Genomic DNA, 19,933 nt, shown 5'->3' with positions numbered 1-19,933 from the left:
GTGTGGTCGTATTTTCGTGGATATCCGTGTGTTGGGCCTGGGGGGTGATCGGTCCCCCAGTCGTGGCCGTAATTTTGTTCCGTATTTGGGACATCTTAAAATTGAAGAGTTTAGGGATAGCCTTTTAATGAAATTTTATTGATGGGTGGGCCTCGTTAAAACCCTCCGTCTTTGGGGGGAAAGAGTACCCGGGATTGATACTTAAGCAATTTTCAAGAGTTGTAAAAATGGGAAGATAAGCAAATTTGAGGGTTGTAAAATGGGAAGATACATAAACAAGTGAAAAAAAAGGGGTGACCTAGTTAGGTCAGCCTAGGTGTAGTATCGCTGTAAATTTGTGGCGTTCCAGGTCCTTGGGACTTCGTCGCCGTTAAGTCGTTCGAGTTTGTATGCTCCTTTTCCGATTACCGCCTTGATTCTGTATGGTCCTTCCCAGTTGGGGGTGAGTTTCCCTTCTCCTGGGGTCGGGGGACCGATGTCGTTTCGTCGTAGGACGAGATCGTTGGTCGTGAATTCTCGTCGGATGACGCCATGTTTGTATCTTAAGCTGATTCTCTGTTTTAGGGCTAGCTCTTTGATATGAGCTATGCTTCTTTCCTCGTCAATGAGGTCTCGTTCTGCTTCTTCGTCGTTACCGCCGACCGTTTTTCTGGGGCTTGGGTCTCCGATTTCTACCGGGATGACCGCTTCCACACCGTATGTTAATCAGAAGGGTGTTTCTCCCGTGGTCGTTTGCGGTGTGGTTCGGTATGACCATAGGACCGATCCGAGTTTGTCGGCCCATAGTCCTTTGGCTTCGTCGAGCCGTTTCTTGAGTCCCTTGACGATTATCTTGTTTGTGGATTCCACCTGTCCGTTTGTTTGGGGGTGTTCTACCGAGCTGAAACGGTGAGATACGTGTAGTCCTTCTAAGAATTCTCTGAACTTTTTGTCAGCAAATTGGGTTCTGTTGTCCGAGATAACGATCTCGGGGATCCCAAATCGGGTGATGATCTATCGCCAGAGGAATTTACGGCATTGGGCTGCCGTTATGGAGGCTAAGGGTTCGGCTTCGATCCACTTGGTGTAGTAGTCTATGGCGACGATGAGATACCGGAGTTGACCGGGTGCCGTAGGGAAGGGTCCGACGAGGTCGATCCCCCAGGTGCCGAATGGCCGTTCTGCCGATATGATGCTGAGCTAGTGTGGCGCGGCTTGGTGGATATTGGCGTGCCTTTGGCATTTGTCGCAGCTTTTAACTATTTGTATGGAATCCCGGATAACCGTGGGCCAGAAGTAGCCTGCTCTGATAACTTTTTGGGCTAATGTTTTGCCTCCGAGGTGGTGGCCGCAGCAACCTTCGTGGATTTCACGGAGTATGTTTCTCGGGTTTGACGCATTTGAGTAGGGGTTGCGAGAATCCGCGTTTGTATAACTGTCCTGTGACAACGGTATAGTTGGCGGCTTCCCGTTTTATTCGTTTTCCCTCTTTGGGATCCGGCGGCAGTGTTCCGTCAAGGAAGTACTGTAGGATAGGGTAGGTCCAAGATCCTTGGTTCGAGAGTGTCAGATGAGCGTTGGTTGTCGTTGACACGGAGGGTGACTTGACGACTTCCTGGATTAGCGATTTGTTACCGTGTCCTGGTTTGGTACTGGCTAGTTTGGAAAGTAGGTCTGCCCTGGTGTTTCGTTCTCTAGGGACATGTTTTATGGTAACTCGCTCGAATCCTTCTTTTAGTTTGTTTACCTTGGCGAGGTACTGTTGGAGTAGGGGGTCTCGTGTCTGGTAGTCTCTGTTAATTTGGGAGCTGACTACCTGTGAGTCGGTGTTTACCTCTAGGACCTTTGCTCCGACCTCCCGAGCTAGGGCTAGGCCTGCCAGGAGGGCCTCGTATTCTGCCTGGTTGTTTGAGACTGGGAATTCGTATCGTACTGATTGTTCCATTACGACTCCGTTCTGACTTTCGAGAATGACTCCGGCACCTCCAGAGGTGACGTTCGATGAGCCGTCAACATGTAGTTTCCACGATTCGGGGGAAGAGTTTCCTGGGGTCATCTCGGTGATAAAGTTGGCCATGGCCTGTGCTTTGATCGCGTACCGGGGTTCGAACCTGATTTGGAATTGTGATAGTTCGATGGACCACGCTAACATTCTTCCCGCAAGGTCGGGTTTTTGTAGTACTTGTTTGACCGCCTGGTCGGTTCGGACCGTCAAGGGGTGGGCCTGGAAGTATTGTCGCATGCGCTGGGAGGCCGTGAGGAGTGTAAAAGCTAATTTTTCTAGTCGTGAGTAGCGAGTTTCCGCTTCTTGCAAGACTTTGCTTATGAAGTAGATAGGTTCTTGTTCCTTTTTCATGTTTTCACGGATGAGTGCTGCTGCGAGTGCCTCTTCCGTAATGGAGAGGTATAGGTAGAGTGTTTCCCCTGTTTGGGGTTTGGCAAGGATTGGTGGTTCCGCTAGGACTTTCTTGAAATGCTGGAACGCTTCCTCACACTCCGTCTCCCATTTAAAAGGGGCTCCTTTTTTCATTAGTTTGAAGAAAGGGATCGCTTTTTGAGCCGATGCCCCGAGAAAGCGTGATAACGCCGTCAATCGGCCGGTGAGCTTTTGGATGTCTTTAAGGTTTTTTGGGCTCGTCATTTCGAGGACGGCGCGACATTTCTCCGGGTTTGCTTCAACTCCGCGTTGCGTGATCATAAAGCCGAGGAACTTCCCTGCCTCCATCCCGAAGGCACATTTTGCTGGGTTGAGTCGCATTTGGTGCTTTCGTAGGGTGTTCATTATGACCTTGAGGTCGTCGGTGAGTTGTTCGTTGGATTCAGTCTTAGCGAGCATGTCGTCTATGTAGACTTCTAGTTTGCTTCCGGACAGGTTTTGAAATATCTTGTTGACGAGTCTTTGATAGGTGGCTCCAGCGTTTTTCAGGCCGAAGGGCATCACTGTGTAGCAGTATGTCCCGTCTGGGGTGATGAACGCTGTTTTTTCTTCGTCTGGTCGGTGCATCGGAATCTGATTGTAGCCAGAATATGCGTCCATGAAGCTGAGGTATCGGTGGCCGAATGCGGCATCTACTAATCCGTCGATGTTTGGTAGGGGAAAGGCGTCCTTCGGGCAGGCTTTGTTGAGGTCCGTGTAGTCGACGCACATTCGCCATTTCCCGTTAGATTTTTTCACTAGCACAACGTTTGCTAACCAGGTCGTGTAGGGGAGTTTCCTGATGAAGTTGGCTTTGAGTAGGGCTTTGACTTGCTTCTTGACCTCGGCGGCTCGGTCTGGTGACATTTTTCGCCTCCTTTGCGCCACTAGTTTAGCTTTGGGGTCCACGGCTAGCCGGTGGGACATTAGGTCGGGGTTTATTCCCGGCATGTCGGTTGGTGTAAATGCGAACAAATCTCTGTTTTGCTTCAAGAGTTGGGAGAGTTCTTCTTTGAGATCATATGGGAGGTTCCTATTAATGAAGGTGTATTCCTCTTTGCTTGGCCCTATTTGTAGCTTTTCCATGTCTCCTTCTGGCTCTGGCCTGGGTTGGCCGTCTTGCCGAGCATCTAGGTCGGCTAGGAATATCCCGGCCGCGTCTCGGGATTTCTTCCTTAGGGCTAGGCTGGTGTTGTCACATTCGGCTGCGACTTCTCGGTCCCCGTGGATGGTACCGACGGAGCCGTCGTCGGTTCTAAACTTCATGAGGAGGTATTTGGTAAAGATGACTGCGGAGAAGTCGTTGATTGTTTTTCTTCCGAGAATCACGTTATAGGCTGTGGAGTCTTTTAGGACTACGAATTCGGACAAGATTGTCTTCTTTTGGTTGCTTGTTCCTATGGTGATGGGAAGGGTGATTGAGCCATCTGGTTTGAGAAAGTTGTCTCCGAGTCCCGTGACACCGTTGCGGTGTGTTTGGAGGTTGTCGTTGTGGAGCCCGAGCTTATCGAAGGCTCCTCGGAAGAGGATGTTCGAGTCTGCCCCGGTGTCTACCAGTATCCTTCGTACTAGTCCTGTTCCGATTCTAGCCGAGATGACGAAGGGGGCGTCTTCGGCCGAGGTGTCGTGCTGGCAATCCTCTGGTAAGAAGGTTATCGTGTTGTCGACCGCAATGGTTGGAGTCTGGTTTCTGACTGCCATTACTTTGAGATCTTTTTTTATTGATAGTTTCGACTTGCTTGATATGTCCTTACCCGTAATGACGTTTACGATGATGGTTGGGTCGTCTTCTGGGCTTTCCCTGGGCGGTTGCTTTTGGGTTCTCGGGTTACGCCCGTCTTTTTCCGGCGACCTGTCTCTTTCTGCGCGTCTTGGTTCTCTGATGATTTTGGCAAATTCTGGGAGTTTGCCGTCTCGTATGGCCTGTTCGAGGGCGTCTTTAAGGTCGAAACAATCTTGTGTTTTGTGACCGTAACCTCGGTGATAGTCGCAGTAGAGGGTTTTGTTGCCTCCCGTCCTTTCTTTGAGTTGTCGGGCTTTCGGAATGATGCCTCGATCTGCTATTTGGTGGTATATTTCAGTAATTGGTGCTGTCAGGGGCGTGTAATTAGAGAATTTGCCAATTCTTGGTGGTCGGTTTGTATTTGTCGGTCTGGGGTGGTCCCTTTGATTCTCTCTGGGTGGTGGATTTTGGCGAGAAGCCGAGTTGCCGTGTTGGGTGTTGCCGTGCTGCCGTTTGTTGGCAGCGACAACCTGGCTGACTTTTTCGTCATTGATGTAATCTTTGGCGACATTCTGGATCTCGTGCATGGTCCATACTGGTTTGGTGGTGAGGTGTTTACGAAAATCTTCGTTCATGAGTCCGTTGGTTAAGCAAAGGCTCACGACAGAATCCGTGAGTCCGTCGACCGTCAGGCATTCATCGGTGAAGTGGTCGAGGTATTTCCTTGTGGATTCTTCTTGTTTTTGCGTGACCCCTAGCAAGCTGATGGGGTGTTTGGCTTTGGTGATTCTAGTTGTGAACTGGGCCATGAACTTTCATGTTATATCGTGGAAAATGGCTATGAATCCGTTTGGGAGGGCGTTGAACCATTTGATTGCCGGCCCTGCAAGGGTTACCGGGAAGGCTCTGCATCGGACCGCGTCAGCCGCTCCTTCTAGGTTCATCCTGGCCTCGAAGGCCGTTAGATGTTCTTGGGGGTCTTTGATCCCATCGTACTTCATGTCGGTAGGTTTGTCGAAACCTTTAGGGAGTTTCGCTCTTAAGATTCTTTCTATGAAGGGTGTAGCTCCCATTATTGTGTAGTCGTTTCTTGTGCGCTTGGTATTTCGGTACCTCCGATCTTCGTCTGAGTTGTGTTGACGACTTAGATCTTGGGAAGCGCTGCGGTTGTGCTTCTTGTTGTATCGCCGTTCCGGCGATTTCTCGTGACCGTGGTCGCGTCAGGTGCTGCGACCGTCTCTCCTATCGTGTCGTCGGGTTGGTGACCTGCCGTGGCGAGATCTTGATCTGGAAGTTGCCTGGCTTCCGCGTTCGTTGTTGTGTTTTTCTCTATTAGTCAGTTTGCCTTCGAGCTCCTGGACCCGGAGGCAGAGATCCTGGATGATCTGTGCCGCTTTGTCCCTAGCTTTCTCAGGATGTCGTTGGTCCGTGACGACGTGGTCGTTCGTGTGATGGACAGTACTTGCTATTCTTGCTTGGTTTGTGATCTCCCGGTGTTCTGGGGTTGGGTTAAGCGGTCGAGAGTCATCCTGGCTTAAGGGGGTTTCCTCCAGGACGTCCCCCATCCGGCTTGGCTGGCGCAAGTTCCCCACAGACGGCGCCAATGTACGAGATGTCTCTGGTACGGTTTGAAGGGTGGATCGGGAACCCGCGAACCTGAGCTGAAGCCGGGTTGCCTAACTGGAGCAATGGGGGAGGTACCTGCAAAGACACTCCAACGCTCAAGTCAGAATGGATCTAAGAGGTAGAAGGTGTGAGGAATGAATGAATACCTGGAGGGACTTTGGTCCTCTATTTATAGATGATGGGTATTCTTATCTTATCTTATCTGGTTAAGATAAGATGGACGTGTGAATTCAAAAGTCGGTTAGGAGTTCTGGAGGGCCGGTTTTTGGGCCTTCTGAGCGAGGTGCGGGTCGGACCCGAGAAGTCGGGGTTGGGTACAGTCTCGGGTCCTGGATCCGTGGCTCGGATCCGTAACACTATACTAAGAAAAACTTAATATTTTAGTAAATAATTATTTTATGTAAAAAATATATAAATTATATAGTAGTGATTAATTTGGTGATTAATTTTTAAAATTTATAAATAATTTGTTATTCAATTTTTAAGTAAGTTTAGTTCTTATTATTCAAGTATGAACAAAATACTGTATCAATAAAAGAACAAAAAATTGAGGGAGACATCCGATTTCCAAAGTCAAAACGTGAAGTAACGTTGTAACTAGCAGAAAGAAAGAGCCAAGTAACAGAGGCACTAGAATCCACAATTATTCTTGTCACAAGATGGAGCGGTTTAACAAACATATATTCCCCGTTACGTACATTAATAATTTCCCTCCAATATAACGCAACCCGAATCAAAAGTTATTAATAATCCCTTTCTTTAAAACAAACCTTATTACTACGATCTTGTTATTATGGGAAACCAACTCTCCCTTCGTCCTTCAAATGCAGCCACAGCGAAAATCGTCTTGTGGGACGGTTCCATTCATGACTATGAGCAACCTCTAACGGTGGCAGAGCTCATGCTAGAGCACCCGCAGCAGGTAGTTGTGGAATTCGATTCGGCTTTGACGACGAAACAGAAGCGGCCAACTCCATTGCCGGCCGACAAGATTCTTCAGATGAACAAGGTCTACCTCATGCTTCCCGTCAAGAAAGGGAAGCCTGTCTCTTTGACCAGCCACGACGGCCGCCGCATTCTCTTGGCCGTTAACTCTGCCTTGCGTTCCAAGGAAATCGTCTGTTCCTCCAGGCTTGTTCCGTGGCTCTTGCGTCTTGCCGGCGGGGAGGGTGGGACTAGAGACGCCGGTGGAGGGGTCCGAAGAAGGGAGGAAGAGACGGTGAGGTGCGAGTTTTCAGAGTTTTTGATGCCGGAGATGATGAGGCCGGAGTATTTGAGTAGGCAACTTTCAGCTGGGAGTAATGGGTGGAGGCCAAGCTTGGACACCATTAAGGAGAAGAAGATTGAAAAGAAACTTAATCACTGGTTGTTCATCAATGGTGTTTAATTAATGGTAAAATTATCGTATAGTTATTTTTATGTGATAGTAGAGAATTATTTGATGATTTAATAAATTTAATTAAATTATTATTTAATAGTTATTAACTATTAATTTCAGATGAAAAAAACATACGACAGTTTCTAGATTTCTGTAATATAGTGAAACAAATGCTGTCATAAATGTTTTGCATATGAAGTCTATTGCCTAAAAATACAAAAAAAAAATTATTAGAAGATAACAGAAATTAATCTAAATTTATTTTATTTTATATTTATTAATTATTATTAGAATAAATATATAATATTAAATATAATAAATATATAATTATAGATATTATATATAAAATTATGAATATTAAATTAATTAAAATAATTTTAAATTATTATCTCTAGAAATAAGCCAGACACTTTTTTATTATTACGAGAGAACATATACTAGATAAGTCTTACATTTTTCACTAATGAATGAGAGTATATCAACTACTCACCTTATAATTTAAAACGAGTAATGTTAGAATGTTATATTTAAAGATCTAATTTATTATAAATAAATGTAAGTGATAAAAAAAAGTTCAAAAAGAAAATTAAAAAACACCTGAAGATTTATCATCATTGAAAATATAAGAAAGAACGTACAATACAATATTTGGGTCCCTAATTCTCATCATTGAAAATATAAGAAAGAACGTACAATATAACACTTGGGGTCCCTAATTCTCATCATTAAAAACACCTGAAGAATTGGAAAAGTTCAAATTACAATAAAAACTTTAAAACATAATTCATAAAATGTTTTGTTAAGAATTCTACTTTTTACTAATTCGACAAACATTTCTCTATCATGGAATAAATATACAATAAGTAGTTTAGATAAGTTTAATTTACATCTTTTCAATAACAAGCAAAGGAGAATATATAGACTAGGTTTTTTTTTCCCTTTTTTAAATATCAACATAAGATGCTTGTCATAGATTTTTGAGTTAAGCAAAAATTGAAGAAAAGATATTATATGAAGAATCCAAAGACGAGGTGGTGGTAGATAAAAGGTGAAGAATAAAAAAGTTTTCTAAAACGGATAGAAAAAGAGGCAAAGTGGGATGAGAACGGAAGTACGGAGGAGATGTGAAGAGAGATGGTAGAAGTTATTCGAAGATAAGCAAAAGAAAGTTTTAGTGAATATAGAGGGATAGGACCAAGAGACAAGGAGTCCTGGTGGTGGAATGCGACAAGAAAAGATAAAGGCAAAAAGGGTGTGCTTTAAAGAATGGTCTTTGTGCCGCAATGCAGATAATTAGGAAAAATATAAGGCGGCTAAGAAAGAAACAAAAGTGGTTGTAAGCGAAGCAAGAACAAGAGCATATGAGGGTCTCTACCAGTCTTTAGGCACGAAAGAAAGAGAAAAAGGTATATATAGAATCACAAAAAGCTGTGAAAAAAGAACGAGAGACTTGCATCAGATTAAGTGCATAAAGGATAAAGACGGAGAGGTGTTGGCTCAAGAGGAGAAGATCAATGAAAGGTGGAAGAGCTACTTCTACGAATTATTTAATGAAGGACAGAAGACTCTTCCAAGCCTTGGTCGGTTATGCACGAGGGAAGATCAAAACTTCGACTACTATTGAAAGATTTGAGACTTCGAAGTAAAAGAGGCTCTGAAGCGGATGAAAAATGGCAGGGCAGTAGGACCTGATAATATCCCGATTGAAGTTTGGAAGGGTCTTGGAGAGAAAGACATTAGTTGGTTAACCAAGTTTTTTAATGAGATTTTAAGGTCTAAGCAGATGCCAGATGAGTGGAGAAAGAGCACTTTGATACCTATCTATAAGAATGAAGGGGATATACAAAGTTGCAGAAACTATAGAGGAATTAAGCTCATGAGTCATACCATGAAGTTATGGGAAATGGTGATAGAACGGAGGCTGAGACAAGAGACACAAATAACATAGAACTAATTTAGTTTTATGCCAGGCAGATCCACCACTGAAGTGATATACCTGTTAAGAAGGATGATGGAGAGGTATCGTAATAATAAAAAGGATCTACATGTGGTGTTTATTGATTTGGAAAAAGCATACGATAGGGTGCCAAGGGAGGTCTTATGGAAGGTTTTAGAAAAGAAGAGAGTAAGGATTGCATATATTCATGCAATTAAAGACATATATGATGGGACTACAACTAGTGTGAAGACTCAAGGTGGTGTGACAGAAAAATTTTCTATTAGTTTAGGATTACACCAGGGATCATCCTTAAATCCATACCTTTTCACATTAGTCTTGGAAGTACTCACAAAGTATATCCAAGAGCTTGTACCATAGTGCATGCTTTTTGCCGATGATATCGTCCTTATGAGAGAGTCAAGGGAAGACCTAAATAAGAAGTTGGAGTTAAGGAGAGAAGCTCCAGAAGTGTATGGTCTGCGCATAAGCTGTAACAAGATGAAATATATAGAATGTAAGTTCGGCCTGTGATGGAAAAATCCTAATATAGAGGTGAAGATTGGAGATAACATCCTAGAAAAGTTAAGATTTCTAAGTATCTTGGGTGCATCATACAGAATAATGGAGAGATTGAACAGGATGTAAATCATAGGATCCAAGCAGGTGGGTCAAAATGACGGAGTGCGTCTGGTTTTATATATAACAAAAAAGTGCCTTTAAAACTTAAAGGTAAATCCTATCGCACTACTATCAGACCGACTATGCTTTATGGTACAGAGTATTAGGCAGTCAAAGAGGAGCACGAACATAAGCTAAGTGTGGCAGAGATGAAAATGTTGAGATGGATGAGTGGTCATACACAATTAGATAGAATAAGGAATGAAGATATAAGAGAGAAAGTTGGAGTAGTATCTATTGTGGAAAAGATGGTAGAATCGCGTCTCAGGTGGTTCGTACATGTGAGAAGAAGACTGACAGAATACCCAGTCAGGATGGTGGATGAGATAGAAGATAGACAAGAGGTGAAAAGCAGAGGAAGACCTAAGAAGAACATCCATGAAGTAGTCAAACGAGATCTACATGTAAACGGTCTCTCTATAGACATGATACATGATAGAGCTCAATGGTATCGTTTGATTCATATAGCCGTGTTGTTGTTTTGAAAGGTATTAAAAGGTTATCACCATATATAAAGGTAGAGAGGAAGTTCAATACAACTGCAATACATACAACCATACACATAAATAATTAACAAAAACTGAATATAAATAGTAAAATTTTTGGATAAAATATATTTTTTATCTCTAATATTTGTAACTTTTTTTAAAAAATACTATTAACATTTAATTTTATTCAATTGTGTCCCTAGCATTTTCAATGCTTCCAATTATGTTCATAACGTTTTCGATTTTTGTCAAAACTATCCATAAATATAACATTTATCAAATTCTTTCGTCTTTATTCTTTGTTCAGTTTGCATCACCATCCATCTCAGTTTATTGCATATCAAGATTTTTTCAAATTTTATCCCTAACATTTTAAATAAAGTTAATGTCTAGAGATAATTTTGTTACAAATAAAAAATATTAGAGATAAAATTAAATAAAATTAATGTTAAAGATATTTTAAAAAAAATCACAAATGTTAAGGACAAAAAAAATACTTTGTCCTAAATTTTTGTATTCGTAACTAATATTAATTCAAGTACAAAAAAAAATTATTAATCATCCAATATTTTTTTATAAAACAAACATATTCGTAATTTATTCCTAAAAATGTTAAAAGAAATTTCAAGCCATTTATATTATTAAATATGTAACACCTTACCACACAAAATCTTACGTTATAGTCGTAAATTAGAGGTGGTGATGTATTACGACGCCTAAAAGCAAAATACATACATATATAATTGAAAGATAGAAATATAGCTAGGAGAAAATATATAAAAAACGTCGAAGGTATACAGAAACGAAAAAATATATATAAGATTCAAAAGGAGACATATAACAAGTACTAGTCTCGATCTAAGAAGACAAGGTCGACTAGAAAGTATAAAACATTCTAGAAGACAGAAGCACACAAAATACAATCTGTTTCTCCAAAATCTACCTCTAAGAAGGATATATAAAAAACGTATGAAAAAGTGGAGAATACAACTACACCAGGTACAAAATGCAAATCCAAAAAAAGAGCATTCTCTTTCAATAGAATCTAGCACGCTCAACGAGGTGCATCACGTCATGTATCTAAAAAAACAAAAAATTTTCAAATGCACAAGGTTCAAGCCTAAGGTCCTTTCTAAACCAAATAGGGTAAACAGAGCTAAATCTCATCTATACAATGGTTATAAGTCTCCAAATCTTCTCAATACAGGTCAACCATTTTCTCAGTATCACAATGGTTCAAATTCAGTAATTCAGTGTTCAGTAATTTATTTAGTAGTAGTAGCAAACACAAATAGAGAGATTCAAGCACAAACAAAGATAATTATATCAAGTAGGGCAAATAGTAGTTAATAAAAAATAACAAATAGGCAATCCAAATATAATGAGCATACTCAAATAATGTTACATAAATACAGATGATGCGTGTCTGTCCTACTAGCCATGAGCTCACGTGTCGGTTGTTATGCCAAACCTGACACGAAATCCGGTTGACACCCCAGATCGATCTCTCGGTGCGTATCCCCAGGAGAAATTATCAATCATGGTACCATTATCTCAACGGAGAGTACCGTCTCACCTTCTCCCAGAGGTATAAACGTGTCAAACAATGGAGAGTGTCGTCTCACATCAACAGAGAGTGATGTCTCACCTTTCATCTGAGAGAATGTGGGCATTATGTATCGCCGTTCCCATGTCACACCGCAACCATGGAACAAGAGGGATGAGACCCAGTCCTTATTCGGTGCAGGTGGCAAAGCAAAATCAATTCAATACGCAAGTGGGATAACACCCAGACCTTGTCAATACAGATCTTCAATCAATGCACAAGTGGGATATCACACGGACCTTGCCAATCCAGCCATTCGGCCACTATTAATCATTATCAATGTCTTTTAGTGATTTCGTAAGTAATTTAACTCATTAACCGCAATTAGTCACCCATTTCATTGATTGAATTCATAAATCACAATCATGTATTGGTTTTCCAATTTCTTTAACATGTGAGCGGATGGAACTTCCATCCTCACCGTGGGCGGGATAAAACCACCATCCCGCAATAATTGTATCCGATTTACCAAATAATTATCTATAAATTAATTAATTCATCTTATTATATCACTCCCTAATGTATTCAAAGCTTAATTATCGGTTATTCAACTTCATATGAAGGTAAGAGGGGTTTATAAAAAGACTGGGAATGTTAAACAAACAAAAACAGAATTTTAAAAAAATCAGCACAGTCGTGCGTTGAATTCTCACAAACGTTTGCGTTACTTAAGCCAACATTCTCGCTTCCGCTTCATCCACCACGGCTCGCACGGGTCCTTTCCTCTAAGGCAGAACGCTCCCTTACCAATTCATTTTTACATCCCACAGTTTCGGCAGATCGCTTAGCCCCGTTCATCTTCGGCGCAAGAGTGCTCGATCAGTGAGCTATTACACACTCTTTCAAGGGTGGTTGCTTCTAGACAAACCTCCTGGCTGTCTCTGCACCCCAACCTCCTTTATCATTGAGCAGTCATTTAGGGCCTTAGCTGGTGATTCGGGCTGTTTTTCGCTTGACGCATGCGTACGTACGATTTCAATTCGGGTTGGGGCATCATGCGTACGCATGACCATGCTTATGCACGATTTCAATTATATTCTCACTTCATGCATACGCATGCCCTATGCGTATGCACAAGGTCATTTTCATCATTTCTATTTTACAATTCATGCGTATGCACAAGTTCACTTTCTGCATCTTTGCATAATTCAGTTTTTTACTCCTAAATTCAAACATCAATAACTTTTGCTACATTTATCGATTTCCATCCGTTCTTAGACTGTTTTAAAGATCTTTTCACTAGCTTTAATTTAAGTTTCATTAAATTTACGCTTCAAGCACCAAGTTATGACCCGTCGATGTTGGTCAAAATTCTGTTTTAACAAATTTTATCAAATTGCCAATTTTTACCAAAACTCAATCCAATTCAATTTCAAACTACTCCAAAACCATTTCTAAACATCTCAACATCCATTCATCAATCTCTATCCATTCAATACCCAATTAAACAAGCTTCATTACAATCAAGCAAATTTCCAAGGTTACCATCAACAAACCAACTCCAATAATCTAATCATTCAACCAATCCACATTATAGCAATTTTCCAACTTACCAAAGTTTAACTCAAAGCGGATATCTTACCTATCACGGTCTCAGACCCAAATTTTCACACTACAATATTCATTACCAATTCATTCATACCATCATGTATTTCATTTATATCACAACATTCACATCCAATTCACAAAATCATGCTAAACCACACTCCATCATCAACATACATCATTCAACGCTATCCTAAGACAATTAACCTAGGTTTTTGTAACACCCTACCACACAGAGTTTTATATCTAGGATGTAAAACAGAGGTGGCGAAGTGCTATGACCTCTAAAATAAAATATAAATATATATAATAGTCGAAAGAATGTAGTATACTAGGAGCCTTGAAGAATGGTAAAAACAAAATCGCAAAAATTAAAAGCGCAACACTCAGGAAAGAGATTACTTGCGTACAAAGAAAACTAGAGTTCACAAATATATATATAAAAAGTAAGAACAGAGGATCAAGAATACAAAATAACAAACTCCTGGATCAGCCTGCGAAGCTAAAGCTGGCCGGAGAATATTTACATACATATATATCAATGTTATTATCCTCTCAATGTTCAATTCCCGTTTCTATAATTAAATTTAAGTTTAGGACACTGGAGAGTAAAAATAGAGGTTTAGAAGTTTAAAATTAAGCTTTAAATTACAAAACTCTTGTTTGTTGAAACAGGGGTCACGCGTACACGTACGCGTGGGATTGCATTTTGGCCCATTTCGTGTACGCATATCCTTATCTGTGTATGCATGTACGCTAGACAGAGATGACCCTTCGTGAATGAAGGGTATGGGTACGCATACACTGCAGATTGACCAGAAATGGTTAAGTCTGCAGAATTTCAGTTTTGCCCTCCGAACTTCCGACGTGCATAACTATCTCGTTTTAAAATATTTTTCATTCGTTCTTCAAACAGTGTAAACTTCACAGATCCAATTTTCATAAGAAACAAATTTGAAATAATTTGGAGGTCCGGAAGCCGAGTTATGGGTTACCGAAGTTCGACCAAAAATCAGTTTTGCACAAAAATCTCAAACCTCAATTTTCATCAAAAGTCAAACTCAATCCACATTTTATAATTACAAACTACCCACCAACACACCATATCACAGCCACACGACCTCCACATCCTACCATAATCAATCATACCTCAATTTTACATAATTTTCATACATGGACTTCACAATTTTACCAACAAATCATCAACATTCTATCATATATTCATATTCATCATTATCAACATATCAAGCATCATTAATCCATCATTCATCACCCTACTCTAATCATGAACAATAATCATCAACAAATACTTAATCCATATCAACAATCATCATCAAAGATGCTAGGCAATTATCATACTCACGCATTCACACCTATCCTATGGTCATCTAGCCTAAGTTTTCACAAGACATTATATATTAAATACGAGAAACCTACCTTGGCTGATTTCTCCCCTAAACTCAAAATCACCAAAATTCAAGCTTCAAGATTCCTAGTCAACTCCAATGATTTCAGACACCAAGAGTTGTTCCAAGAGTTCCAATTCACCAATTCAAACTCAAATTTAACATAAATTCAATCTAATTCATATAATTCACTAAATTATCACTAGGGTACACAAAATTGGGTAACCCACAAGGGTTTAAAGTTTTCTTACCTTACCCATTGATGATTGGAGTATAATCCAACAATTTTTCAATGGTAGATTGTATCTAAACCACCAAAATCATCAAAATCACTCAAAACTCAAACTAATTTCGTGAAAAAGAGGAAAATAGAAAAATGGGTGTGATATATAGAGGGACTTACCATTTAATTTAGATAGAATTGAAGAGGACTCCAAGACGAATGCATGACCATAAACAGCTTGTCAATCGGAGCTCCGAATTAAAAGTTACAAGCAATTGAAAACGGAAGTGAATAGTAGTGTTCTTCCGAAACCTTTTTCCCCTCTTCTCTTCCAACGATGCTTTCCCCCTTTTTTGTGTCATTAATGAGCTGAAGGCTCATGAATGAGGCTGATATAGGTTGGGCCTTGAGCCCAATATGTGCTCGGTTCGATCGGTCCGGTCTATTTAGTTCAATTTTGGGCCAAATTTTTTAAAATTAGTGTCTAAATTCATATTTTAATTAGCTCTATCTCATTAAATTATAAAATTATATTTTCTAATTTTTCTGATTAATAATTTATTTATTAACTTATTATTTACTAATTTTTCGAGTTTTACAGTTTTCACATAGTGTTACAGAATGTCTATCCGAAGTTAAGACACATACCTTCGTTGGCGGCGGTCTCAACCTCGAAAAAACTCTTCTCCAGCAATTCTAATATCCACCGGTCCAAGCTCCACCAATTTTCTCAGCAAGCGATCCTTGAATTCAATTCCGCACTAAATTTTACTGAGCTAGTCCATTCCGTGTCAACATAAGCCAACTCAATCCTATTCAATCTAACCACATTCAATTTCCACAACAATCACACTAACTTCATAACTCAAATTTGGGAAAAACAAAGAGAAAATATTCTCTGACCTTATTTCTTGTAGTCTTGGGTCAAAACTCTGCTAGAACTTAAAATCGAGCCTCCCTAAACATTGAAAAATCGAAATTTTATCAATACCCAAACCAAAAATACAAAATTAAAGAGAAATGGAGAATAGGGCAAGAATTTTGAGTTATTTACCACAATAGTTAGATAGAATCGAAGAGCACGACGAATGTGACCTGTGGCCACAAACGAGTCTTCGCTCAGAACAAAGGTTTGAAAGTTATGTAGATTTTTGTGAAGTGATGAATAGTGTTTTAGGATATGTTCTTCCCTTTCTCTTCTTCTATTCGTGGAGCTCTCTCCCAAGGTAAAATTCTAAAATTTGTTAAGTTATGAAGGATTATGAGTCCGTTTGGGAAGTAGTAGAAGCTACTTTTTTTTGACTTTTGGATTATGAAAAGTCACAGTATGTATGTTTGGCACTACTTTAAAAAAAACTTTTAACTTCTCGAAAAGTTAATTCATAACTTTTTGAAGAAGTAGAAATATATGACTTCTCTACTTCTGGATAAGTCATTCTACCACTTCCTTAAAAAAAATTTAACTTCAAAACAAAAAAATCTACTTTCCCTCCACCACCATTTTCACGTAAGGTCTGCTAGAAGCATTGGCCTTCCACCATCATTCTTACGCAATGTTCCATCAGTTGCAAGTAAGGGTCATCCATCACCATTTTCACGTAATGATTCATCTGCTGAAAGTATTGATCTTCCACCACCATTTTCAGACAATATTCCATCTGAATAATCTATTACATATAATTTTTTTTGGTATTTTTTTTATCATTTTATCACTCTATTTTTATTATTAAATTTGTATTTAATTGTGGTATGAAATTTCAGTTTTAATTTTATTTTTTTTACATGTGATTTTATAGCTTGCTATTATTTTCATAGTTAATTATAGCAAGTTCTTGACCTCAATAAAGGAGAAGGGAGTTCTAATAGGAGTATAAAAAAATAAAAAAAAAAGCAACAAAATATACATTGACACACATTTTATATTTATTTTTTATTTTCACCTACCATATCATACACAATATTAGTGATTAGGTTATGTAAAATCAACATTTAATATTGGAAAGTATTTTTTATCATCGTTATCCCTTATTTTAATATTCATTCTCTTGTGTAAAAAAAATGTATTTTTTGAGTTATTTATTCAAACGCTACAATTTTAAAATAAGTACTTTTATAACTAAAAATTCAAACACAAAATAACTTATTTATAAGCTACTATTAATAAAAGTCCTTATGCTTTAAGCTCTTTTTCCAAAAGAACTTATTTAAGTCATTTACCCAAACTGGGCCTATGTATGTGAGCTTGGGTCCAACATAGATCCGGTTCAATTGTTTTAGGCCATTGGCCTAACTTTGGGCCAAAACATTTAAGATTAGTGTTTTAATTCGTATTCTAAATATTTTTATTTTTTCTAACTGAAAATTTTTAAATTCTTAACCCTTTTATTCATAATTAATTTATCACTTAATTATTTATTATTTAACTAAATTTTACGAAACAAACAAGATTTTGTAATATTATTTGAGTATATTATTTTTGGATATAATATTTTTGAAAATGTAATTTTTAAAAATATTTTCTTAATCTTAAAATAAAAATTCATCTGTAGCTAGTATTTAACAAACAAATTAATACAATACTTTATGGTTTTTTTTAATATCTAATTATTTTTAACTAAATTTTTTAAATTTATTGTTCGCTCCTATCTTTTATAATTATTTTTATCAGTTATTTAAATTTTTTATCTCAATGGATTGGACAATCTCCAATCTTAGGTACACAACACACTCACACACTCCTCACATATTTACCACATTTTTCTTTAATTGCAATTTTTAGAGTTTAAACTCTAGACATTTAAGGTGCTGAGGAAAAGATATGTCATGTGAGCTAAGGCTTATTGACCTCACTTAACCAAGTTTTAACTATGGGATTAATCATTTTTTAGGTTTCAGGGCAGACCCTTGCATTTTCTACTGGGCTCAGAGATTGGACCAAATGTTATTTTTATCAGGTTGGTGGTTCTTTTGTTTTGAAAGTATTTAGAGTGTTTAAGAGGGTGCTTTGTTGTCCAAAAACGAAAAAAGAGGGTGCTTTGGTCCCAGGCCTGACCAAAAACACAAGGTACCTGTATCTTATTTTGTGTGGCCTTTATGATGAATATTCCTTGTTTGAGCCTTATAATTCTGGAATCGGGTTCGAATCTCGGCTAGTGTCAAGTAGTGATAAACGGACGGAGCCTTTGAGCATTGTATGTGTGAGTGTGTAGTATGGGTAAATTGTGATGTTGTAATGTCTGAGATTAAGAGTTGTATAATCTATTCAACAAAATATAAAAAACGCCTTATAATTCAACATTTGAGATTTGGCACAAACAGAAGTTTTGTAGTAGGACTGACAATATTAATCCTGGGTATTTAATCCAATTTAATTTGTTTGAGGTGAATTATATGATAAAAATATAAGTTTACATATTTTTTTTTTTTATGGAATGAAAGAAAGATTAAGAAAGTTAGGACTCACATTTTGAATAGCAATAGAATAATCAAAAGTAACTATAAAAAATTTTATATTCTCTTTATACAACTTTAATCTGTACAGTAGAGTGTCCATCGATTTGGGTAGTGTTGACTTTTCAATTCACAATGGGTTCAATTGAGAGTAGAGTGAATTGAGTTAGGGGTAAGGTCGGTGCAAGTTTAAGGCTAATTCTACTCGACTAATTCGCATCCCTGATATATTATAGTATGTAATTAAAAATTATTATACAAATATAATAAAGTTGATGGAGATCAAATTCCTATACATCATCTTCCTTTTATAATTTTAATACGAATTTTATTATGAATTTGTTGTTTTTAATTTTAATATAGGCTGAATCTTCTATTTTTCTTTTTCTTTTTGTTTATGTGTTTATGAAATACAAAATGTTTAAATATTGTATTTGATTGAAAAATATTGATTTGCTGAGAGTAGGATTAAATGTGAAATTTTAGGATGCATATATAGGGTTAGAATTGAGAATTTTTAACTCACGAATAGGATAAAGTTAAATTTTAAAGAGAATTTAAACACGTGAATTTAGACATGTATAGGAAGGATAAAAGTTCGACTAATTGTCGTTGAAAAGTCACAACAATTTTCTTTAGTTTTAAACTAAACCAAATAATAAAAATTAGTGTTTTAAATAAACAAGTTTCTATACTAAAAAAATGTGATTTTAGTTGGCTTTTTAATTGAAAATATTCATTTATTTAAAATTGTTTAGTATAATTTCAGGTTAATTTGGCTAAATTGGTTTATTACCAAATATATATATTACCAATGATTTATTTGTATTTTTAGCACCCCTATGATCTGATCCTCAACTCACTTGTAAGCGAAGCTACTCTTTACCAACAAGCACTTTTAAAAATATTCAAATTAAAACTGAAGGACAATAATTGAGAACCCCATTTCTTGATCTCTAATTTCTAGCTGTTGGACCTGAATCCACTTTTCTTGATGTTTTTAATAATCGAACACTCTTAAAAATGTGTGATATACTCAACCTATTTCAGTTTTAGTCCATTTCAGAAAGTGTTAACAGCTCAACTATAATATAATAGTGAAACCTACTTAATCAAGCAACTCATGAATAAGTAAATGCCATACCAGTGGTTCTTCACTTACTAATATTGAAGCCCGCTACCTTTTATAGTACTAACAAAGAATCTATATCAAAATTGAAATCGAAGCCATAGCTCTTGTAGACTATGGTTTAAGGAAGAAGTAACTTTATTCTTTTTAGTAGACTAGACCTACATTTTAGAGTATTTGTCGGTAAGAGTCAGCGACTAATTTTTAATGTGTCTGAATTTATCCTTTACTGGGTTAGAAAACTGGTAATAAAATATTTTGAGATAAAATACTATTTTAGTCTTTAATATTTGGGTCAAATCATAATTTGATTCCTGACGTTTTAAACGTTCTATTTCTATTTTAAA

General features: G+C 38.1%; 2 protein-coding genes across 2 annotated transcripts; one reads left to right on the top strand and one right to left on the bottom strand.

Annotated features, from left to right (window-relative positions):
* Positions 1-1,348: 1,348 nt before the first annotated feature.
* LOC140182192 (uncharacterized) lies at positions 1,349-3,661 on the bottom strand. Its single transcript, XM_072228325.1, has 2 exons — positions 3,164-3,661; positions 1,349-2,989 (listed from the first exon to the last, which is right to left on the bottom strand). The coding sequence occupies exons 1-2, from the start codon at positions 3,659-3,661 to the stop codon at positions 1,349-1,351; spliced, it is 2,139 nt and encodes a 712-aa protein (XP_072084426.1).
* A 2,824-nt stretch (positions 3,662-6,485) lies between these two features.
* LOC112775135 (uncharacterized) lies at positions 6,486-18,131 on the top strand. Its single transcript, XM_025818611.3, has 2 exons — positions 6,486-7,137; positions 17,896-18,131. Exon 1 carries the CDS (start codon positions 6,538-6,540, stop codon positions 7,129-7,131), a length of 594 nt encoding a protein of 197 aa, XP_025674396.1. The 5' UTR covers positions 6,486-6,537; the 3' UTR covers positions 7,132-7,137; positions 17,896-18,131.
* Positions 18,132-19,933: the final 1,802 nt, after the last annotated feature.

The sequence above is a fragment of the Arachis hypogaea genome, chromosome 19 (assembly GCF_003086295.3).
Source record: "Arachis hypogaea cultivar Tifrunner chromosome 19, arahy.Tifrunner.gnm2.J5K5, whole genome shotgun sequence".
Taxonomy (NCBI): domain Eukaryota; kingdom Viridiplantae; phylum Streptophyta; class Magnoliopsida; order Fabales; family Fabaceae; genus Arachis; species Arachis hypogaea.
This window is presented reverse-complemented; position numbering and strand designations above follow the sequence as displayed.

Coding starts and splice junctions, on each gene's coding strand:
- LOC140182192 (XM_072228325.1), bottom strand. CDS start 3,661: ATGAAGTTTAGAACCGACGACGGCTCCGTCGGTACCATCCACGGGGAC. Junction 2,990..3,163: donor ACACGACCTGGTTAGCAAAC/GTTGTGCTAGTG, acceptor GGCTACAATCAG/ATTCCGATGCACCGACCAGA.
- LOC112775135 (XM_025818611.3), top strand. CDS start 6,538: ATGGGAAACCAACTCTCCCTTCGTCCTTCAAATGCAGCCACAGCGAAA.